The sequence below is a fragment of the Rhinoderma darwinii genome, chromosome 1 (genome assembly GCF_050947455.1).
Source record: "Rhinoderma darwinii isolate aRhiDar2 chromosome 1, aRhiDar2.hap1, whole genome shotgun sequence".
Lineage (NCBI taxonomy): Eukaryota > Metazoa > Chordata > Amphibia > Anura > Rhinodermatidae > Rhinoderma > Rhinoderma darwinii.
In genome coordinates, this window is record NC_134687.1 from 478,962,459 (window position 1) to 478,986,965 (window position 24,507).

At 43.7% G+C, this 24,507-nt stretch overlaps 1 protein-coding gene across 2 annotated transcripts; it reads left to right on the forward strand.

The window, feature by feature from the left end:
- Nucleotides 1-5,008: 5,008 nt before the first annotated feature.
- Nucleotides 5,009-24,123, forward strand: VPS33A (VPS33A core subunit of CORVET and HOPS complexes). Of its 2 annotated transcripts, XM_075834199.1 has the most exons (13): nt 5,009-5,154; nt 6,390-6,455; nt 6,540-6,667; nt 7,246-7,435; nt 7,805-7,921; nt 11,624-11,798; nt 12,007-12,200; nt 16,156-16,282; nt 18,840-18,907; nt 19,874-20,011; nt 20,871-21,008; nt 21,363-21,531; nt 23,604-24,123. In XM_075834199.1, the coding sequence occupies exons 1-13, from the start codon at nt 5,023-5,025 to the stop codon at nt 23,795-23,797; spliced, it is 1,836 nt and encodes a 611-aa protein (XP_075690314.1). In that variant the 5' UTR covers nt 5,009-5,022; the 3' UTR covers nt 23,798-24,123. The 2 variants fall into 2 exon arrangements, with proteins under 2 accessions (XP_075690314.1, XP_075690323.1); XM_075834208.1 differs by lacking the exon at nt 6,390-6,455.
- The last annotated feature ends 384 nt before the right edge of the window (nt 24,124-24,507 follow it).

Consider the following 24,507-nt stretch of genomic DNA (forward strand, 5'->3'; position numbering starts at 1 on the left):
GTGCCCTCTGTAGATAGTGCCCTCTGTAGATACTGCCACAGTGCCCTCTGTAGATACTGCCACAGTGCCCTCTGCAGATACTGCCACACAACCCCTTTGTAGATATTGCAACATAACCCTTTGTAGATAATGCAACACCCACACACCCACACACCTTATAGATAGTACCACATCCCCCCTATAGGAGTAGAATCCCGTTCAGAGCATTGCCGACACTCTGGCCAGCGAGAACCCTGTCATCACTGTCAATATATGGACAGTGACGTCAGGGGCTTCCTCTAGGTGCGGAATCTCTGGCCAGAATCTCCGGCATTGCTCTGGCCGGGGATTCCGATCAAGGAGGGAGCCCCAATGGAGGTACCTACATAGAGGGTGTGTGTAGCGCAGTCAACAGCGTGGGGTGTGTGTGGGCGCTATCTACAGAAAGGTTTTCACTACAGGGGCTATCCGGCCACTGCTTACCTACCACCAATGCGTCGGCAACGCGGGAAAAGGCCTGACGTCATGAAGGAGTACTGGAGCACTCCTTTTTCCGTCTGCTGTCTCCTCACCCCGTGGGACGCAGATGACAGCTTCAGGGGCCACATGCGGCCCGTGTGTTTGAGACCCCTGCTCTAGTGCATCCTGTTTTATTCACGTATACAGTGCTGCTATTTATCCGTAATACAGACCGTGTATGCGGCAATGTCATGTACATGGACCCTAAAATCAATAGTGTCCAATGGCCAAAACCATGCTTGACACTGTTTTTAGCTTTAAATTATAGAGGGGGTTCCTTCCCAACAGGTCAACATGCCCAACTAGGGTATAAGAGAATGGGTTGTCTATAGCATACAACCCCTTTTTAACGAAATAAAATATATAGAGAGATGCAGGCCACAAATTAAGCATCCCTTGAGCCAGCCCTACACGAGATGTACAGCCCGCTGATGTAGTCAAGGTCCGCATTTCAGGCCCTGACAACACGTCCGGTGTCCCTCTTATCACATAATTCATTAAGATAACAGGTCAGCCACATTAAAGGGAATGTGTCGCTAGAAATTATTTTTTTGTTAAACTGTTAGTATTTAAATGATTACACATTGTTCTAATTTTTTTAATTAGATTCTAATTTATAACATTTCCATGTGCTGGTCACTAGAGGGAGCAATTCCCAAAATTGCAGCATTAGCATGTGGTAAATCAACCTCATTGCTTTATGCTGCAAAATTGGAGAAGACACACTCGCTCTAGTGTACTCAAACAATCCCCTCTCCTTTATCTTGGCTAGTGCCAGGAGAAAGGAGAGGGTTGAATGTTCAAACCTCCTACACTGTGTGCCGCCATTTTTTGAGCGAATGCACAGTGTAGGAGGATTAGATACAGTGGTAATCACACAGTATAACACGAACATACACAAACATAACTTACCTGCTCCTGCCGCCGCTGCCTCCGCTCCCTCCGCTCCTAGTCCTTGCATCTAAACATATGGACGAAAGCCACTACCGGAAGTAGTCATTTTACTGTCCGGCCGCGGCTTCCACTCCACATGAAAATGGCGCCGGATATCGCTCTGCCGAAGACCTTCCTTTTGGACTGTGTGGGAGCGGCGCATGCGCCGTTCCCACACAGACGGCGTACGCTATAGTGAATGGAACGGCACCCGTTCGCATTCACTATGGGGATGTATGTGTCGATTAACGACACATACAGAAATGAAAAAAAAAAAAATGGCAGCCCCCATAGAGAAGTAAAAGAAAGAAAAAAGTAAAACACAAAAAAACAAATAAATACAATTTATTTTAATAACATACTAAAAGCAAAAACATATAAAAAAAATATTTTTCGTGACACCTTTCCTTTAAGGTCAAACTTGGTGGGAAATTTGAGTTTGCTGGAATGTTTATCAAGTGCACCACATACGGTTTCAGCCTGGGGTACCCTGGTCTTCTGCTGTACAGAAAAAGTTCAGGAAAGGTCCCCTTCATAAATTGTAGTCATTGTACACACAGTGATATAATCAAGAGGAACTAATGGGTCATTTGTGGAAAAAAAAAATCTGTATTTTCCTATGTCAGTAAGGAGGGTGCCTGCAAGGAACCATAAGGGGAACCCCTAAGAAGAGGATAATAGGGATAGATAATGGTAAGGATAGATAGTGGATCTACAGGGGCTAAGACGGTGGTGGCCGCAGGACTGGTGGTGCCAGGTAGTCTAGGGGAGGTTTGGGGGAAAACATACCTCCCAACCGTCCCGAATCCGGCGGGACAGTCCCGGTTTCTCACCGCTGTCCCGCCGTCCCGGGCGGTTTGCAAAATGTCCCGCTTGGCGCTGCAGCTGTATGAAAACAGCTGATCGCTGCTAACAGGTGCCCTGCATGCCAGATGACTGCAGCAGAGCGGAGAGTGGCAGCAGTAGGGCCGGCTACCTCTTATAAGGGGGTTGTGTTGCGCTACCTACAGGGAGCCATCTACAGGGGGGCTGTGTCTGGCGCTATGTACAGGGGGGGCTGTATCTGGCGCTATGTACAGGGGGGCTGTATCTGGAGCTATCTACAGAGAGGCTATGTGTGGAGCCATCTACAGGGGGGCTATATCTGGAGCTATCTACAGGGGGGCTATGTGTGGAGCTATCTACAGGGGGCTGTATCTGGAGCTATCTACAGGGGGGCTGTGTTTGGCGCTTTGTACAGAGGGGCTGTGTGGAGCAATCTACAGGGGGGGCTGTGTCTGGCGCTATGTAAATGGGGGCTGTGTGTGGCACTATCTACAGGGGGGCTGTGTGTGGAGCTATCTACAGGGGGGCTGTGTAGCGCTATCTACAGGGGAGACTGTGTGTGGCGCTATCTACAGGGGGGGCTGTGTGTGGCGCTATCTACAGGGGGGGCTGTGTCTGGCGCTATGTACAGGGGGGCTGTGTGTGGCGCTATCTACAAGGGGGGCTGTGTGTTGAGCTATCTATAGGGGGGCTGTGTGTGGCGCTATGTACAGGGGGCTTTGTGTGGAGCTATCTACAGGGGGATGTGTCTGGCGCTATGTACAGGGGGGCTGTTTGTGGAGCAATCTACAGGGGGGCTGTGTGTGGAGCTATCTACAGGGGGGCTGTATCTGAAGCTATCAACAGGGGGCTGTGTGTGGAGCTATCTACAGGGGGGCTGTGTGTGGAGCTATCTACAGGGGGGCTGTATCTGGCGCTACGTACAGGGGGGCTGTGTGGAGCAATCTACAGGGGGGCATGTGTGTGGCGCTATGTACAGGGGGGGCTGTGTGTGAAGCTTTCTACAGGGGGGCTGTGTGTGGAACTATCTACAGGGAGCTGTGTCTGGCGCTATGTACAGGGGGCTGTGTGTGGCGCTATCTACAGGGGGGCTGTGTGTGGCGCTATCTACAGGGGGGCTGTGTGTGGAGCTATCTACAGGGGGGCTGTGTCTGGAGCTATTTACAGGGGGGCTGTGTATGTCACTATCTACAGGGGGCTGTGTGTGGAGCTATCTACAGGGAGCTGTGTGTGGCGCTATCTACAGGGGGGGCTGTGTGTGGAGCTATGTACAGGGGGCTGTGTGTGGCGCTATGTACAGGCGGGCTGTGCGTGTCACTATCTACAGGGGGCTGTGTGCGAAGCTATCTACAGGGGTGCTGTGTGTGGCGCTATCTACAGGGGGACTGTGTGTGGAGCTATCTACAGGGGGCTGTGTGTGGAGCAATCTACAGGGGGGCTGTGTGTGGAGCTATCTATAGGGGGGCTGTATCTGGAGCTATCGACGGGGGGGCTGTGTCTGGCGCTAAGTACAGGGGGGCTTTGTGTGGAGCAATCTACAGGGGGCTGTGTGTGCAGCGATCTACAGGGGGGCTGTGTCTGGCGCTATGGACAGGGGGGCTGTGTGTGTGTAGCTATGTACAGGGGGCTGTGTGTGTGTAGCTATGTACAGGGGGGCTGTATCTGGCGCTATGTACAGGGGGGCTGTGTGTGGAGCGATCTACAGGGGGGCTCTGGTGGATGATTTTTCCATTGACCGGTAGCAGAGCTACACAACTGGAAAAAAAAATCCCCATCATGTAACTCTGCTACCTGTCAATTGAAAAGTCATCCACCATAGGGGCTCCCTCTTGACTTTCATTGTTCTCAGCCTTTTGGTTTGTCCTGCTGCTGCCGCCGTGATGAGCAAATGTTATACCCAAGATTGGAAAAGTAACACAAAGACGACATAACCTGATCCATAATATCTGTGATATCCAGACAGTCTAGAGATCCGCAGTGAGAATGTGCGCGCGTTATTTGCAGAAGGATCTGGCTGTGATTTGATGTGTTTATGCCGGATATTGGGCGTGGTTAGAGGGCGTGGCTTAAAATGGCCCTCTTTTCCGAATTCAAAAGTTGGGAGGTATGGGAAAACAATATTTCAACGGGAAGGTGAGCATGGCTGTGTGGCAGGGTTTCTCATCAGTAGGGTCCCCGATTCAGAAGGACTGGGGCAGCCATGAAGGTTGGTCGGGGATAACCAATGGCTGCTCCAGGGAGTCAGTGAAGGTGTGGCGGGCACCGCTGGCTCTAATTTGGTGGACACCTGGTGCTGAAATCTGTCGGGTCACTTGTTTTGTCTACTGAATGTAATAAAGTTTGGCTAACGCCACCATTTTTTGCGATAAGAGTGTTGTTGTGCGGTCATTTGTGGGACGATTGGAGGGTTGACATGCGCACCCCTTGTTGGGTGAGTACATAAGCATGGGCTGGGTTCTAAAGGGGCACGGGGGGCATCTGAGGCACTGAGAGGGGAAGTACCTATTTTCTATTCTTGAATGTTAGCGTGTATGGATAGATAGTATTATTCTGTACAATAAATGGAAACAACTGTGTGTCGTTATTATCGCTGCATTTCCTTAACCTTCCTTATTTACCGTGCAGCGGGTCACATGATCCTTCTAACCCTATGGCTCTGCATTGAAGCTGGGATAATCAAGAAAAGCGCTCGGCGATCTACTAGTGCTGCCTGTGCTGTGTTGCGTAGCGTTCTTTCCTATCACGTGACACACAAAAGTCTGTCACATGAATCCGGCTGTTACCAGGAGTCGCAAGATGGCGACTCATCTGTCCTGCGGCCGGGTGAACCTGAACGTTTTAAGGGAGGCGATGCGCATGGAGCTGCGGGAGTTCCTGGATAAATGTGCTGGGAGTAAGGTGGGATCCGTCGCTGGCGGTTATTGTCTGGGAGTCGCCTCCTTACCTTCTGCTGCTCGACTCTTTTATATACGATAGTCATTGACACAATTCTTACTAATCACACATTCATGACTAGTCCTATTGACCTGAGCGCATAGTAACACAAACTGCAATACCATGTATAGTAATAATCCTGCTTCTCTGCATAGGGATACCGTTAGTTGCTCCAGTGATGTGTAAATGGATCTTCTAACGTAAAACATCGGGAGGAAGGATAGTGTTTAGCAGCTACTAAGCTAGGAATGGGGGTGACATCTGTAGCTTCACAGGGAGACCCGTCATCTGCTGTCTATGCTAGTTCTTAGCAAACAGTGCGAAGCTCTGGTTTTGATGGAAATCCCCTTTTAAAGAGGACCTGTCACCTCTCCTGTCTGGTTTAGTCAATAATTGCGTTCCCGTGAAATAACATTTCATAGAACTCTGCGTTGTGCTGTTCCTCTGTTATCCCTCCTAAAAATGTATGAATAAATTGACAGCTGGGTGTTTCCATTGACAAAGGGGCGTGTCCCTACAGTCTCACTCTGTCAGCGCTGATTGGACAGTGTGTCTGTAGAGACACGCCCCCCCCCCCAACTGGTAACACCCAATTGTCAATTTATTCATAAATTTCTGGGAGGAATAACCGAGGCATGGCACAACAAAGAGTTCTAAGAAATGATGTTCCATAATTGTTATTTCATGGAGAATATAATTATTTACTAACCTAGACATATCAGGAGAGGTGACCGGTCCTCTTTAAGGGATTTTCCCATTTGAGATATTTATGGCATATCCACAGGAGGGGGTGCTACCCCTCGGACCCACACCTAGCTGAGGAACCCCAGTTCATTAAGCCAAAGGAAACCAAATTGAGACACTCCCTAACTGCTATAGACTTCAATGCAGCCTCTCCACTTTGTCTCCTGTAGTTCACCCAACTGGCACAGGATATGTCAGAAGTGCCTCGTGGGAATGTTCTTGCAGTGTCGCCGGTGTGATCTTTTGACATGTTTTTATTAGATTTGGGGAGATAAAAGGGCAATTCCATATGAAATTAAGTGTGCAAAATGAGAACTTTTTTTCTTTATATTTAATATGCGCTTAGAAATCAGATGGATGCGTTCAGATTGCTGTTAATCCTAAAAACACATCTGTATATAAATTGATCTAGTGCCAATCTGTCATTTATTAGTCTGATGTTTTGTTTTGTGCAGGCTATTGTATGGGATGAGTACCTGACGGGCCCTTTTGGGTTGATTGCACAGTATTCTCTTTTAAAGGTATTGCTCATTTGTAGCTGCAGTACAATAAGCTCCATTTATTGCACAGGTTTGTTTAAAGCAGGTTAAAACTTTTGTCTTTAGGAACATGAAGTGGAAAAAATGTTTACGCTTAAGGCAGGCCCGTTACCATCATCTGATGTTAAAAACATAATATTTTTTGTCAGACCCAAGCTGGAACTAATGGATATAATTGCTGAGAACATTCGGAGGTATTTATTTATAAATAATGTTCATTTCTTAGTTGTTGTGTTTTTGTTTTTTTTGTTTGCATTTTTTAAATTTTTGAGATCGCGTGTTAAAAATTCAGCTTTGGATGATATTTTCAGCAATCCTCAACATCCTATCTTGTCTGAAGTACCCACCTCTGACATTGGCAAGACTTTTACCACCCAGCTCTCACTTTGTTTTCCGCTTGATAATTGGTAGTGACGTGGAATGGTTATGTAAATCCCTAGCCCCGCTCCCTGTGGGTCCTGGGGATCTGCAGAAAGTTCTATACGTTACCATTTCTTAACAAAGGTTTCAAGAGGTTGCACCGTACTCAAGGGGCTCATTTTACTCACAAACGAATGTTTAAAACGGGCATGTAAAAAATATCCAAAATCCATGCAGCATCCACCATAAAAGTAGCCAACACCTGTTTCGCCAGAAGAAGCCGTTCCTGGCGGAACTCAAGTCAGGCTATTTCCTTGCATTCTTATTACTGCATTTTTTTGAAGAATGTATAGAAAGTGTCTGTGTCCTTACAATATTGTGGTTCATGTATCTTAATATATTTTCTTACTAGAGAAGATAAGGGGCGTTTTCCTCAACGGGATTTCCACATTTTATTTGTGCCCCGTCGGAGCATGCTGTGTGAGCAGAGACTTAAGGATCTTGGCGTTCTAGGCTCTTTTTATCATCGTGAGGAATACCGCTTGAACCTAATCCCTTTTGATGGAGATCTATTGTCTATGGAATCTGAATATGCTTACAAGGTACAGTGATTTGGGCTCTGGTAAGTGTTCCTGGCTGACATTAGCAAACGGGGACTGAAAAAACTTGTCGAACCAATATGTGTAGCGTTGGCAATGGGGGCGGTGAACAATATAATGGCATGAATGATTTGAGCATAGGCCATTAGTGCAGCCAGAATGGTTCTTGGAGCAATGGGCTTCCAGACCTGAAGTCCTCCATGAAACGCTGGTTGGAGAATGTTTACTTGGTGATTTACATTTGTTATCGTATGCTAAGGTTTTGATCACTGAATCAGTATGAAATTAGATCCAGATCTGTCTGTTGTCCTAGTCAGACTCAAACCCTGTTATTTTAAAATGCATAAATCAAATAATGTTCTTTTTTGACAGGAATGTTACTTGGAGAATGATCAGACCACACTTTACCATGCAGCTAAGGGGCTCACCACTTTGCAAGCCTTGTATGGGACCATACCTCAGATTTGTGGGAAAGGAGACTGTGCGAGGGTAAGTTCGGGCAGCACTTACTACACTGGTACGCTCCACAGTACTAGTATTTGAGACCAAATAAGAGAACACATATTGTGTTTTTAACTGATTTCATTGACTGAGATCAATGATCAGGAATGTTATTACAGTTTGAGATCTTAATATGTACTCTATAGAGGTTTATACCCTCTTTATTACATGTGTACTAGATACAGCAGATCATACTAAGTGTTATACTGCATATAGAGATTTGTTCCATGTTTGCTGTAGCAACCAGTGTCAGGCAGCTGCTGCCAAGGCAAATAAGATCATGGAGTGCATCAAAAGGGGCATAGATGCACATGATGAGAACCTAGTCATTAACCATGACCACGTACTGTGCCAGAGAGTTCCATAGTGTCACTGCTCTTACGGTGCAGAACCTCCTTTCCTCTAGATCAGGGGTCTCAAGCACGCGGCCCACGGCCCCTAGTATCGGCTCTGCTCCGAGACTCTGGAATTCCCTGACCTCACTGTCCACATATGAACAGCGATGTCTGAGGCTTCCCCAAAGCCGGAATCCCGTGCAGAGCGCTAGTATCGGCTCTGCTCCGTGACTCTCTGGAATTCCCTGACATCGCTGTCCATGTTTGGACACGCGATGTCTGGGGCTTCCCCAGAGCCGGAGTCCAGTGCAGAGCTGTAGTACAGGCTCTGCTCCGGGACTCTGGAAATCCCTGACATCGCTGTCCATATATGGACAGTGTGGAGGGTGTTCCCCAGAGCGGAGTCCTGGGCAGAGAGCTAGTATAGGCTCTGCTCCGGGACTCGGTGGAATTCCCTGACATCACTGTCCATACATCGACAATGATGTCAGGGGCTTCCCCAGAGCAGGAGTCCCAGTGATGTCAGGACCACAGCTGGAGTCCCAGGAAGAGCCTACTAGCCCTCTGCCCTGGACTCCAGCTCTGGGGTTGCCCCTGACATCTCTGTCCATATATGGACAGTGATGTCAGGAGCAAAGCTGGAATCCCAGGCAGAGTGCTAGAAGCGGCTCTGCTTCGGGACTCCAGCTCTGGGCAGCCCCTGACATCACTGCGGCAGCATCCGCGGAGGGCACTGCGGCAGCATCCGCGGAGGGCACTGCGGCAGCATCCGCGGAGGGCACTGCGGCAGCATCCGCGGAGGGCACTGCGGCAGCATCCGCGGAGGGCACTGCGGCAGCATCCGCAGGCTGAAGAATCGGAAGTAGAACGCCTCCGAACATCTGCCCAGAAAATACGGCGTTCTATTCCAGGGTGTCTTTTTACGCCTCATTTTAAAAAAATGGCGCGTAAAAAGACGCCCGCGAAAAAGAAGTGCCTGTCACTTCTTGAGCCGTTTTTGGAGCCATTTTTCATTGAATCTATAGAAAAAAGGCCGTAAAAAATGCTGCGAAAAACGCGAGTTGCTAAAAAAAAACATCTGAAAATTCAGGAGCTGTTTTCCCTTGAAAACAGTTCCGTATTTTCAGACGTTTTTGATTGTGTATGCACATTTTACCTCCTCCTCCTCCCTGCCAGATAGAGAAGGGTGATTCATCACTCCACAGAACACGTTTCCACTTGTCCAGGGTCTAGTGGCCGCGTGCTTTATACCACTCCATCCGACGCTTGGTGATGTAAGGCTTGCATGCAGCTGCTCGGCCATGCCATGAATCTCTGGGGGCACAATTTTTGTGCTGATGTTCATGCCAGCGGAGGTTTGGAGCTCTGCAGTTACTGATTCAGAAAGGCTTTGACTTTTATGCACTTTGCACCTCGTCACTTGGCGATCCCGCTTTGTAACTTTACGTGGTCTCACTTTGTGGCTGACTTGCTGTAGCTCATAAACGTTCCCCCACTTTGCAATAATACCACTCACAGTTGGTCGTGGAATATCTAGGAGGGAAGACCTTTTGCAAACTGACTTGTTGCAATGTTGGCATCCTATTACAGTGCCACGCTCAGATTAAATGAGCTCTTTAGAACGACCCATTCTTCCACAAATGTTTGTACGGGCAGACTGCATGGCTAGTTGCTTTATTTTATACATCTGTGGCAATGGGACTGAATGAAACACCTGAAATCAATGATTAAGATGTGTGTCCCAATACTTTTGTCTATATAGTGTATGCATTCCCCCTCTGAATCGAATACCAAAAGTATTAAGAAAAATCAGGGAGGACAAATCCAGGGCAATACTACACTGTATGGACAAAAGTAATCCATCTTTTTTCTGGTAACCATTACCTCTACTACAAATTTAGGAGGGTTGCAGTCCCTTTCGGTAAATCCTCTTGTACAATCTTAGAGGACAGGATAGGGATTGAGCCCGATCCTGCTTTCTTACCAGAGGTGGCTTCCAAATTTCATAGTGCTTAGGAGATTTATTTTCCTCGTTTTGTGGCAAAGAGAAAATGTACCATTGCCTGGATCTGAGGAGTTATATTCTTTGTTATATTGACTCTACAAAGAAGTTTAGAACTTCTGACTTTGTTTTTTAAATGTCAGGATCCCAATAAGGGGAAGTCTGCCAGTAAGTGTTCCAACTCTAGATGGAACAATTTTGCTTGGCTTCTGAGACTGTAGACAAGCTAGTTTCAACCGGGTTGAGATCACACTTAACTATGGTAGTGTCCGCCTCAACTATGGGAACCTGATGAGCAGAGAAAGCTGATGTCTCGGCGGAGGATATCTGTAAGGCTGCTACCTGGTCTTCCCCCTTCTACCTTATTTATAGGCTATGTACACCTATATTTTTATTTAATAAATGTTTTTTTTTTACAATATAGCTTTTATTTCTCCTGTATACACAGAAGCTGTATCGCTCTCTCTCAGCCACTGAACGGACGGCTCGTCTGAGAACAGGTCCAGCTAATATTAAGCACATCTCAGTTCATCATATTAGATGTGATTTATATTAGGTGAATCCTGTGTGTCGGAGGCTTGCAGGGCAAGCACTCAGCTGAGCTGTCAGTTCAGCTGTACTAACGGAATCGGCTGAGAGAACGCTACATCTTCTATGTATACATGATACAAAGAAGCTGTATCGTAAAAAGTTTTCATAAAAGTCTATTAGAAAAGTGATTAAAAACACACAAAACATTGACTTAATAGAAAGAAAATCAATTCACAGGTGTACATAGCCTTTAAGCACTATTGTCTCGACCTACTGTCCATGTCTGATCTTTGCTTTGAACAGAAAGTGCTAGTAGCGATGGTCCCTCACTAGGGATAATTCTCCTGGTGCTGTCATGGGGAAAAATTCCAATTACATTCGCCAGTAATTTGATTTTCCAGAACCTGTGAGAGCACCTCCTTGCATCTCCTCTTTTCTTAGTGTTGGTGAGTTCACTGGGTGTTGCAAAGAAAAAACGGATATTTAACCATAGTAAGGTGATCCCTCTTTTCTGTAAACCACTGAGGCAAGGTGAGAGTCTCTGCCTTTTTGTACCTACAGGTTTCCTATCCTTGGAGACAGACCCTCTCTCTTGGCGCTGTCAAGGGTTCTGGAAAATCAAATTACCAGTTAGTGTTATTATCACTTTCTCTACTACGGCCAGTTGTCCTCCATAATTGCAGCACGCTAAGAGAGTCACTTGGGTATTTTTTTCCTCTAGCAACAATAGGAATACTACTCGATGAAAACTACTAGACGAGATGTTTTTTTTTAGAATGTTACCATTCCGTTTAATGTTTGGATAACTCTGTGTGTTTCTAGCATGTTGCAAATATGATGATCAGGATGAAGCGAGAGTTGGGCGGAAGTAATAACCAGATAACTCCAGTGTTTGACACCCTTTTGTTGCTGGATCGTAATGTTGACCTGTTGACACCATTGGCAACCCAACTCACGTATGAAGGACTTATCGATGAAGTCTACGGGATTCAAAATAGTAAGTGTGTATCGGAAATATAGTGTGGGTTATGCTGTAAAAGTCCTGCTTATTCTCAGTTTTATGATCTTTAGTAAGGCCAGTAGCTGTCATAATTCCAGTAGAACGGACTTATACTTGTAATGGGGAGCAGCAAGAATGTAAAAGTGGATCTGCTGGTTGTGTTATGTTTCCGTTTCATACTGATCTCTATTCTACGTAATAACAGGCAATGTGAAACTTCCCCCGGAAAAATTTGCTCCCAAGAAACCGGGTGAGAGTGGGAAAGATCTCCCTACAGAACCGAAGAAGCTGCTGCTGAACTCTGCTGAGGAGCTGTATGCGGAAATCCGGGATAAAAACTTCAACGCCGTAGGCTCAGTACTGAGTAAGAAGGCCAAAATTATATCTGCCGCTTTTGAGGTAAAGTAACACTGGTTTCTAACCCAACAACAAATGACTTGTCTTTAGTCTATACCAGATTCTGCTGAATGGGGGAGCGATATTGGTGCACTGCTCACACTGTGCGCCATTAAGAATCCCTTTATAATGCTAGTATTTATTTTTTCATTGTCGCATTCCAAAAGTCCTAACTTTTTTATTTTCCCATCAACGGGCTTGTTTTATGTGGGACAAGTTGACTTTATAATTACAACATTTTGGGTTTAGTTTATATTTTAACTTTGAACTCATTTTTTTTGGGGCGGTTGAGGGAAAAATAAAACCAGCAATTCTGCCTCTGATATATAAATAATGTGTTAACTTTATTCATTACAATTGCTGCAATACCAAATATGTATATATTTTTTTTATGTTTAGTACTTTACACAATAAAAACATGTTTTATGAGAAAAAGAAAGGCATTTATCTTTCGCCCCTATCTTGTAACCGTAACTTTTTTTTTTTCTTTTTATATTTCCTTCGACATAGCCGATTCAGGGCTTGTGTTTTTTATGGTATGTGTTCTAGTTTTTATTGGCACCAAATTGGGGGGCATAGAACTTGTTTATTTCTAAATTTAGGGGAATATATAAATAAAAAGTAAATCCGCCATCATTCTTCACGTTCTTTTTTTGTTTTTTGTTTTTTTTTGTTTTGTGACGTTTGCTATGCGGTATACATGTGGTATAAGTTGTGTTATCTTTATTATACGGATCTTTACGGTTGCAGTGATAGAGATGTGTGTGTGTATATATATATATATATATATATCACTGTGTACAAAATTATCGCAACACTCCAACAGTTGGTTTCAAATAGAAATGTGGTTTATTGTTCCTTGTCCAATCACAAGCTACGCTTCAGTCCTCTCACAGGACTTTTCTCCTGTGAGGGGACTGAAACGTAGCTTGTTATTGGACAAGGAAGAATAAACCACATTTCTATTTGAAACCAACTGTTGGAGTGCTGCGATAAATTTGAAGCTGTGTAAACAGTTGATCGCTTATATGATCATTTGGAATACTACATTTTGTTTTTCTTGTAGAAATATTGCATTCAATTTGAAGACAACTTAAAGTGTTTTGCTACAAAATTGGGCAGCTGGCTTAGGCTCCCTGCATTCATTAGATTCTTCTCAGTGGATCCTGCTGATTTTGATGAGGGATCCTGGAAGTGTATTGTCTGCAGGATTAACGGATGGTCCTTTATTTTTCGTTGGGTGAAACTAGGATCCATCAAGTTGGATTTCAATATGTCCAGTCCTATTTCTTTTGAGATAAGCAGCATCAGATGCGTATGGCAGCCACTTCTCTCCAATCCCCTATGGAAATAACATGTAGGTGTTTATGGGGGAGTTTGGGGAAGATCTGTAGTAAAAAAGACCATATTTAGTTCATGTAAATTCAGACTGGGGCTATCTAGTCAATTGGGACTTTTACTTATATATGTGCTTGAAGGGGTTGTCCACTTTTTTTTTTTTTTCTGCTCACACTCCCTTCTTATATCAGTGCAGTTGTCTGTCTAAAAATAAAAAGTGGTATAGCCCACAGATCTGTCCATAAAAAAAGTACCCATAGGAACTAAATGCACAGTCATGTGACCCACATGTGACCCCTGGCATTTAGGTAACATTGTCCAGGTTTATAACAGGTCAATAATAGGTTATTAAGACGCAGAAGTTATAAAGTATTTCTACATACAGCGACATCTCATCATGTCTGCGAGGAGCAGCTCTTACATTCTTCTCACTGTCGTGTGTGTGTGTGTTTTTTATTTAACCCCTTAATGACCAAGCCATCTTGTGTGTTAATGACCAAAGATTATTTTTTGTTTTTTCACGGTCACATTCCAACAGTCGTAACTTTTTTTTTTTTTTTTATTTCGTCGACATAGCCGTATAAGGGCTTGTTTTTTGCGGGACGAGTTGTATTTTGTAATTGTACCATTTTTTAGATGCTTATAATATATCGATTAACTTTATTTTAGGAGAGAATTGAAAATAAGCAGCTATTCCAGCATTGATTTTCACATTCTCAATTTATGCCGTTTACTATTCAGCGTAAATAACATGCTACCTTTATTCTATGGGTCGGCACGATTACGGGGATATCAAATATGTAAAGGTTTTATGTTTTCCTACGTTTGCGCAATAAAAACCCTTTTAGAAAAAAATTCATTGTTTTTGCATCGCCGCATTCCAAGAGCCGTAACTTAACTTTTATTCCGTCAATGTGGCCGTAAGTGTGGGCTTGATTTTTGCGGCCCAAGTTTTCATTAGTACTATTTTGGGGTACATAGGACTTATAGATTAACTTTTTATGGGCGGAATGGGAGAAATGAGCATTTTGACGTTGGTTTTTGAAGTTTTTTTTTTTTTACGCCGTTCATCCGGCGGTTTAATTAATGTGTTCATTTTATTGTTCAAGTCGTTACGATCGCAGGGATACCATGTATGTTTTATTTGTTTTGACACTTTTACAAAAAAAAACAAACACTTTTTGGGCATGAAAAGAAGATTCATTTTATTTTGAGTAATTTTATTTATTTTTTCAGAAACTTTATTCAACTGCTTTTTTTTTTCCTTTTTTTTTTTTTAGCCCCTGGTGGGACAAAAGAAAAAACGATCGCATATATAATGCTTTGGTATATTTAGTATAGGGAGAATTGCATCCCCATTCATTCCTATGGGGCCATGCACACGATCGTGATTTCCACGGTCCGTGTATGGCCCAGGAGCTCATTGAAAATTATGGCCGCGGCCATGTGCACGGCCCGCGATTTGCGGGTGGCTCGCGGCTGACACTCCGTGGCCGGCCGACCCGAAAATCACGTCCGTTCACATGGCTATGGTCGTGTGCATGAGGCCTAAAACTGACAGGCAATCTATTAGGACGTGCCACTGGCATGGCCTAACAGGCATTTACTTAAGGCAGGCCTTTGTTAGGCCCCCGGCTGCCATGGAAACGCGTGCGTGCGTGCGTGCGCGCGCGCATGCATGTTTAGTCATATTCCGTTAGCCTGTGGATAAGTTACACAGTAGAATGGTATAGCCCACAGATTAGTCCTGTTACCGGGGCCTCATGTACTATAAAAAAGGTAAGTGTATAGAATTTCTGTTTTTTTGACGGAATCAATAGTGCAGTCGACTGCACTATTCCGTAAAAAAATGGAAACCATTAGCAAAGTTTCCATCACCATTGAGATGGTGCTGCAAATGGAAGCCAAGGTTTCCGTTTGCCTTTCCATTGAGGCGTTCCCTCGACAGAAAGCTCAGACGGAACCCCTCAACAGAAAGCAACGCTGAAGTGAACAGGCCCTAAGGCATCTTGGTTTAGGTGGTGTAGACTATTTTAGGTGTATTGGTCATTTTTGTGATAAGATGACAAGGTTAATGCCATCTTATCTTATGTATCCGGTATAAATACTTACCGTGAACAAAAAAAACGTGTTTTGTAAAAGGTGATAATGAGATTGGATGCCCTGCTGACATCAACGGTTTAACAGCCTGGCATCATTTTTCGACTCATGCCGGGACTTGCCCACCACGTCACACTGAGCATCGTATACATGTGATTTCCAGTTGTATTGAGCGCATCTTTTTCATATTGAAACCATGAAAGTGTCTTTGATATTTTAATCAGTTTATTTAATACTTGTGATTTATACAGTTTTGATCAATCAAGGTCTTTCACTGACCCCCATATTGATTCCTTTCAGCTCAAGAGGTTTTATGTAAATAAAGCTTAATCAGAAAAGTTATGACAATTTTTCAATTCCTCACTATTCTCAATATCTCTGCTATCTGTTATGCGGTCTTATCACACAGTTTTTACATGGCTACAGAGGATACTAAATGTGAACATGATGCAATGGGGGAAGATATGCATATCCGAATGTGACCATTTTATAATCCATGTTTTTTTTAATTCAATTAAAGGGGAGACACAATGCCAAAACAGTGGGTGAAATCAAACATTTTGTCTCACAACTACCACATATGCAAGCTGAACGGGCATCTTTAGCAAATCACACGTCAATTGCTGAACTCATAAAGGATATAACAAGTAAGATTATCTTATTTATCTACATCTAATGTGTAATTCTTGGTATGAAATGGTTAACTTGGTGTTTTATAGCTTTGTTTTACACAGAACATACAGAATCCAAACATCACACGCACTCTATACAGGACTGTGGGGTATCTATATTGGAATTAAAGGGGTTTTCTGACATTTTTTAAGCCCAGTATTAAAGTACGTATGGCTTAAAATAACAAAGACTGTAATGCTCCCTTTTCAAATGCCCTTCCATACCTGGATCGACTGTTTCATAGTGCCCCATGGCACTAGGCTTCAGTGATGTCGTACTCAAAGCTTGACTGCGGCAGCCAATTTCTGTCTGCAGAAGTGACGTAATCTCTACAGTCTAGTAAACAAAGACGTGCAGAGAACCTTCAAACGTTGGCATGGAAGTGGCAGGAGGTTTAAAATTTTAGTATGTGCCTATTTTGATAGGGGCGTCCATTGCAGATCCGGCAGGGATTAACAGGAACAATAGCGCAACATGCTGCTCTATTGTTTCTGTTAAACCCATGGACACCCTGGCTGTAAGACGACAGATCCCATTAAGGTCAATGGGTTCCGTTGGCCACCGATGGTGTCCGTGTGGCAACAGAACAGTCGCTTACGGTTTTCCCTTGTTCTGCTCCTCTGACAGCAGAACAACAGAAACCTACGACGCAGATGGTAACAGGGCCTTATACTGGGTATTTCAATATGTCAAAGGGTCGTGACCCTACCGAGTCCAAGGCTGGAAACACAAGTCAAGATTGTGTTGCAGATTTTATTTCCGTTTTTAAGCCAGAAGCAGATCCCGAAGGATGGAGAGGTATCAGTTCTTCCTTTTATATTTCCCAATTCTTTTAAATCCACTTCTGGCTCTGGCTCAAAAATCTGCAACAAAAACCTGATGTGTTTCCAGCTTAAGGGCTAGCTCACACAGAGTATTTTGGCACTATTTTTGACGCAGAATTGATTGCAATGGGAGGTGGAGGCGGTAAACGCTCACGGGAAAAAGAAGCGACAAGCCCTTCGGGTGTTTCCGTCTCTGACCTCCCATTGACCTCAATGGGAGGCACAGATCGCGTCTCTTCACATTTTTTTTTTTTTTGCCCGCGGCCATTGAATGTTCAATGGCCTGGCGAAAAGCGCTGCAAGTGTTCTGTCGGCAGATTTTTCTGCCTGAAAAATACTCCGTGTGAAATAGGCCTAACGCTGTCCTGTGTCAGATGCGTCCTATTGAGCTGGTAACACCCAGCTGTCAATTTATTCATACATTTCCAGGAGGAATAACGGAGAAATGGCACAATGCAGTGTTCTAAGAAAAGGTGCTCAGAATGATTTCCTTGGGGAATGCAAATATTTACTAAATGTCCGGAGAGCGAACAGATCCCCTTTAACCCTTTCATGACCAAGGGTCATTAATGCCCCTGTGTTAAGGTCAAATTTATGTGTGTGTGTATATATACATACACTGTAGAGCTCTTTAACAATTCGTCGTCTTCTCTCTCCATCACCCTGGATCGCGGAGAGTGAAGAGGGCTATAAGGCTATATTCACACGACGTGAAAAAAAGGGCAGTTAACAACGGATCAACTGTCCATTTTTCATGGCCATTTTGCATCAATGTGTCTCAATTTCAATCCATTTCCCGGCCGTCTGACCGTTTTTCACCGCCATTTGCCCTCCATTTTTCATGGACTTTAAAAAAAAATGGATGCATTTTATGCGTTAGTGTTTTGTTTTTTTTTTGTCCCATCCACCTGAAAACACCACAGTGCCCATGTAGATAGTGATACAATACCACTGTAGATAGTGCCACATTGCCCACTGTAGATAGTGCAAGTGCCCACTATAAATAATGCTCACATAGTGCCATACACAATGTCCACTGTAGGTAGTGCCAACATAATGCCACAATTGCCAGTGAAGACAGCACCACACCCCCTGTAGATAGTTCCACCCCTGTTGATAGTGCCACCCCCTGCAGATAGCACCAACCCCTCCCTTTAGATAGCGGCACTGCCCTTGTAGATAGTGCCACTCCTCCTGTGGATAGCAGCACCCCTTCCTGTAGATAGCACCAATATAGCTCCCTGTAGGAGCAGAATCCCTCTGCCCGGGGATTACGCTCCTAGAGTGAGCCCCTGATGTCTGTCCATATATGGACAGTGACGTCAGGGCTAAATATAAAATTGGAAATCCCCTGCCTGAGCGTCTGCAACGCTGTGGCCGGGGTTCCGCTCCAGGAGTAGCCCGTGACGTCACTGTCCATATATGGATAGTGATGCCATGGGCTTCTCCTGGAGCGGAATCCCCGGTCAGAGTGTCGGACGGGGATTCCTAGAGCGAGCCCCTGACGGTGGACAGTGACGTCAGGGGCTCTCCCTAGAAACGGAATCCCCGGGACAGAGCGATCGGACACCTGGGATTCTGCTCCTAGTTGGAGCTACAGGGGAAAGGATGGTTTGATGCTATCTACAGCATTTGATGTTTTCTACCTCTAATTCTGAGTGTTGCTGAGGGACTTTTACTATACACTATTCCATATCTTTCTCTCCAGCGTCAGAAGCTTTTTTTGATAATTTAACAGTGGAGCAAGAATTCATGTCTGGATTTGACACCGATAAGGTTGGTACTCTATTTAGTTATATTATAAATTTAGTAATTTACTATCATAATAAGAATGTTTTCCCTCTGTTTATATGAAATGTGCTTTATGGACTGAATTACTGAGTTATATTGCACACAGTATTTCAGCCTATATTGTTCTGTATTGTGTCCTGTATATAGCACCATTTTTCCACTAGAAGCCCTGAAGTAGATAATCTAGGGCAGCGGTAGTCAACTATTTTAAAGTGAAGGTCCATTTATCTGGGTCTGCCGTCAGGTGAATGTCCAAGCTGAACACCAACTGTAAGGCTTTATTCATATGGGTTGGATGTTCCATAGGCCATTCCGACCCGTGGATCTGCGGCAGAAATCTGAGGCCATAATGCCCCTGTAGATAGTGCCCTACAGCTCCCCCTGTAGATAACTCCACACACAGCCACCCTTGTAGATAGTGCCCCCAAAACAAATAAAAAAAACTTGTGGTCCCCTAGCCCCATTCCTGCGACGAAAAGAGCTCCACAGCAGGCCTCCTCAGCCACGTTAGGCCTGCAGCCCATGAGATGCCGAGACGGGACCCATGCATAGGCCGGCGCAATGCAGTCACGTCATTGCGCAGGGATTCCGTCCCAACGTCTTATAGGCTGCAGCGCTAGCATGGCCTGTAGCCTAGTGAATGGAAGAGCAGGGAGCTGATAGCTCTTTGTTCTGCCATAGAATTCAATTGTATCTGCGTCCTGAGGACGCAGATAAAGTTGCATGTGGCGGTCGCCTGGTGACACCACTGGTCCAGGCAACTTGCGTCCGGGGTTAGGACTGCGGTCTGCCAGTTGAGGACCCCTGAACTAGGGTACAGTATGATCCAATGGACCCCTTTTTTTTTTTTTTTTTTTTTTTTTTTTTTTTTTCTTACTAACTTTACCGATGTTCAAACATGGTGTGACCTTGGCTGTACATCTCAACTGTTTTGTCAATTGTTTTATTCAGATTAATCCATACATAGAAGATTGTATAGCGAAAAAAGATCCTTTAATAAAGATCTTAAGACTGGTCAGCCTTCAATCTGTGTGCAACACAGGTCTTAAGCAAAAGGTGCTGGACTTCTACAAGAAAGAGATTTTACAGGTAAAGCACGCTCCTTATGTGTGTGAAATGTTGACAAGCTGAACATTCTATATCATTTTACCAGAGTTACATGAAGGAACTAAATATTAAGTGTGAGATGTATTCAAATGTTGTAAATTGTTGAAAAAGGCATCACATCCAGCAGAGTAGTACATTAGGCAGGCAGCTTTGTGGGAAGAGCCCTGACTGTCAGCTATTCTGAGCCAAATCGCATTGCTGAGAACACTCCGGATTCTGTGCACTATAGGCACAGCTCACACTTTTTCCATTTTAATGTAGTATTTGCTATTTTGTTTTAGTTTATTATTAGTCAAACTTCGATAAAATAACTGAATTTTATAAAAACTTCTGATCATTGAAAAGTAATCAGGGACTCTGTCACTACTTTATGCTGCCCTCCGTTAGGGCAGCATAAACCTGGTGTCCGACTCACTTTAACATGCCCACCCTATACTAATAATGGGATGTTTCTGCTCATCATTTCCCAATCTATATAACAAAGCTGACAAGTGAGCTACAGAAAACAGGAATGGTCAGCCTATTGTAGCTGCTCTAGTCGCATGAGTAAAAACATATCAAGACCTATATAGTCTAAAATATGTTCGTATTAAAAACCTGAAGTATTTTTCTAATGATACATTCCCTTTAACTTATCCCTTCTGGGTCTATTTTTTTGGTTTTGGGGAAAAAAAAGAGAATTAAAAAAATGCAAAGTGAGTACTTTTACCAACCACTAGTTTAAACAAAGGAATCTCTAATAACCACAAAGGGTTAAAGTTTCTCTGCTGAAGTAATAGATTTACCTGATTCTTCTTTTTCCTTACATTGTGTAGTATATTCTGTACTATTTGTTTTGCAGACCTATGGTTATGAGCACATATTAACACTGCACAACCTGGAAAAGGCTGGACTTTTAAAAGCACAATCGGGCAGTAGGAATAATTACCCAACCTTCAGGAAAACCCTGCGCCTCTGGATGGACGATGTGAATGAGCAGGTGACTCCAATTAAAAAAATGAAACTAAAATAATAAAAATCTGAGTATAATTAAAATTGATCAATCTGTAAAAATATCCATTCAAAATGTTTGAGAGATGAGCAAATATTTTATGTATGTTGTGCTTTCATAACGATCATGGACCCCCGTAGATATGCCCCAGACACTTATTGGACATGCATGTTCGTGGTGGGGTCAGGAGAAATCGCTGTCCGGCGTTCTCCCCACTAGTGATTGCTGCAATTCCAGCCAGAGTACCAACGATTGATGATTATTTTTGAAAACAATGTTGGAGGTTGAACATTATTAACTGGTTTTTCCCTTTCCACCCCCCCCCCCTCCCCCTACACCCAGAATCCTAATGACATCTCCTATGTGTATAGTGGCTATGCTCCTCTCAGTGTCCGTCTGGCACAGGTTTTGGTTCGTCCAGGTTGGAGAAGCATTGAGGAGGTTCTTAAACTCCTTCCTGGTCCTCAATTTGAAGAGCGGCAATCCCTTCCAGCTGGTTTAATGAAGAAACGTAAGTTGCCTATTACACACTCATCCACCAATAAATGAGGTATTTGGAAGCTAATCTATCTTTGTCATTTAGCAATCCATATTTTATATTGGTTGCGCTAAAAAGACTTGACTATATACGGTACATATGCAAATATTTGTACTTTAGCGACTTCACCATCACTTGTATACATATAAGTCTGATTCAAGTTTTTGAATCCATAAGTTAAAGGAGTATTCCCATGTCTGCAACCCTTTTTAATATGATAGATAATGTAAATATATTTATTTTAGCACATACATTTTTTTTTTCAAATGTACCGTTATCTAGCTTTAGATTCCTCTCCAACCAGGCTCCTCTTTATTGTCTGGCAGCCGTTCTCTATGGTTACGGCCACCGCCGCAGTCCAGCAGCGGTGGCAGCCCATGCGCCATTCTTACATAATTTTACAGTGAGGATAGTTGGAACCTCGGGTGTGCAATAGCTCCCTGCCCGGCCACCTTACTACAGCTCTATTCAAGCCTAGAGGACGAGCATGTGCAGTAGCCCGGGAGCCGTTTTATAGTGCTGCACATGGCACGTAGCGGCTGAGCCCTTATAAAGACTTTCACTGTGCAAGGGGGGGGGGAATCATAGAGATGATGGTGATTGTGGCAACAACGCTTACCATGCTGGTTGTCGTGAATAGGCAGTCTCTCTTTACTCCTGAAGCATCGGTAGCGCTCATGTTGGAGTGAGTGACAGGGGAATAGTTCAGTTCACTAATGGTCCAGGCCACGGGAATGTGGAGTGGCCGAAACTCACTGAAAGACCAAAAATCCTGTTCGGAAAATTTAATTGATCACACCAGTAGGTTCTGTTTGTATGATTTCAGTTGGGCCAAAAAAAAAAAAAGCAAAGAGGTGGGAATAACCCTTAAAGGTTGGTCTGGATGCAATGAAAGTGAGGGGGACTATATTTTTATTTTTTTTATGAGTAGGAGTAAAAGAAAAATATTTATGCAACGGTTAAATCATCAATCTAATATTTCTATCAGAAATGCTGAGACGCATATATGACATTTTCAAAATACAGTCCTATTTGATTTCACTTCCCTGACGCCAAGAATAATATGCTGAGCCAAACCTTCCACCATTGCAGATTATAAACACAAGCACCACACTAACTTTACCAATCAAGCTGAAGCACCCGTCTTCAGAGGATCTGCTCCCCTTGCAGGACACATTCCGTATTTCGGAGTCTTAATAATAACATATGGCTGATGTAAGCCAAGAGGGGGGTAATAATGGACAATTTACCAATGTGTGATGGCAAGAATGAGGCTGGTGATCATTTACCGTCCCACCCCCTGAACACAACTCTGCTGCTCTGAGCATCAGTGGTGTAATGGAAATCAGTAAATACATAAATGAATACTTTTCATTAAGTGGAGAATCAAATAAAATGTAGAAAAAAAAGCATGTGCATCTTCTAAACCCACACACACCAGTAGTAACTTTCTGCATAACATGAACATATTTTAAGTGGGCCTCAAGTGTTCAGGCAAATATGTTCATGTCGTGCATGTATGTAACACAAACATGCTAAAACGAGCCCTGCCGCCTTGGTTGGATCTCCCCAGCCCTATCTGTTCTTGCGTTCTGTACCTGGATGATCATCCTCTATGTGCAGAGCCCGTATCTGAAATGCAAGGGATACAAGTAAAGCGAAAATGGGTTTCTTGTTCTCGATCTATCGACATTACACTTCAGACAAGGTACATATTTTTGGCTTCAATATGCTCAGGAGAATTAGGGCCTCTTCAATTACCGCAGAACTATGGCAAAATGCGATTTTTCTGGTAATAAACCATGAACAACTTGAAATTTAAAATAAAAAAAAAGTTGTTTTTTTCCCCCCCTTGCTTTTGCCCATTTTTCCCTACATAAAATATATATCTGCTCCGATTTAGAATAAGAAAAGCCCTCAATATTACATGATAAGCATTTGCAAGACAAATATTTGTGAATTTCTCCATATTTGGGGTGTTTGTATGTATAGTGTATCTACTATGATCTTCTGCACGTTGTCCAATAAAATATTTAATCTCCCAGGTCAACAAGGGGAGAACAAGGTGATGCTGATCTTTTTCCTTGGTGGAGTGACCTTTGCAGAAATTGCTGCCCTGCGTTTCCTATCTCAACTAGAGGATGGTGGAACCGAATACATTATTGCCACCACCAAATTGATCAATGGCACTACATGGATTAAATCTTTAATGGAAAAGCTTGAGCCACCGCCGTTTTAAATCGAATTCCCGCTATCTGGGAACTACAACAAACACGTTACATTCTAGGAGAAGTTGTTAAAACTTTGGAAGTAGATCCTCGCAAAGGTTATTATAAGTGGTAGTAACCACGGCGGAAGAAGAACAAGTGGATCACAAATTATTCGTGCTCTGGATATTTCCATGCTATAAATAACCCTTTCTTCTATCCAGCTCACAGTGGGACTTGAAAACAAAAACATTGTCATTTCTGCTTGCAAAAGAGATCTTGTTTGATGCAATTTCCACATTTACCAAAAAAAGGCCCTTTTATATAAATGACAAAAATGTGGATCTGTGAACAGAAATGAGAACTCTTAACTGCCGTGTATTTAATGGCTGAAAAACGCAACAGATTTAACATTTTTGGATTACTAGGTTGGTACCAACAACTGTTCTAAAGAGTAAAATACAGATCTGTGTCTCCTGCCGGTTTCTACACCATTTTGAAAGTAACCTAACAAAAAAAACGCAGTACACATGGGGGTGCGATTGGTTTTAGGCACTACCTACTTTAACGTTTTTCCACACTCAGGAGCACTGCGCACTGTCCCACAATTCTGTTCCTGCATCTAAATGAACTAGCAAAGGGTTCTGATCAGTATCCTAAGGGAGGTCCTCTTGTTCTCCCAGCCTAAAAACTGTGTACAATCCTCTGATCTTCATGAGACATAAGTAGTGTCTGCATTTAG

Bases quoted from the DNA above. Each gene is read 5' to 3' on its own strand.
- VPS33A (XM_075834199.1), top strand. From the start codon at position 5,023: ATGAATCCGGCTGTTACCAGGAGTCGCAAGATGGCGACTCATCTGTCC. The intron at 7,922-11,623 runs GTAAGTTCGGGC...GTGTGTTTCTAG, and splicing joins GGAAAGGAGACTGTGCGAGG to CATGTTGCAAATATGATGAT. The intron at 16,283-18,839 runs GTAAGATTATCT...CTTTCTCTCCAG, and splicing joins ACTCATAAAGGATATAACAA to CGTCAGAAGCTTTTTTTGAT.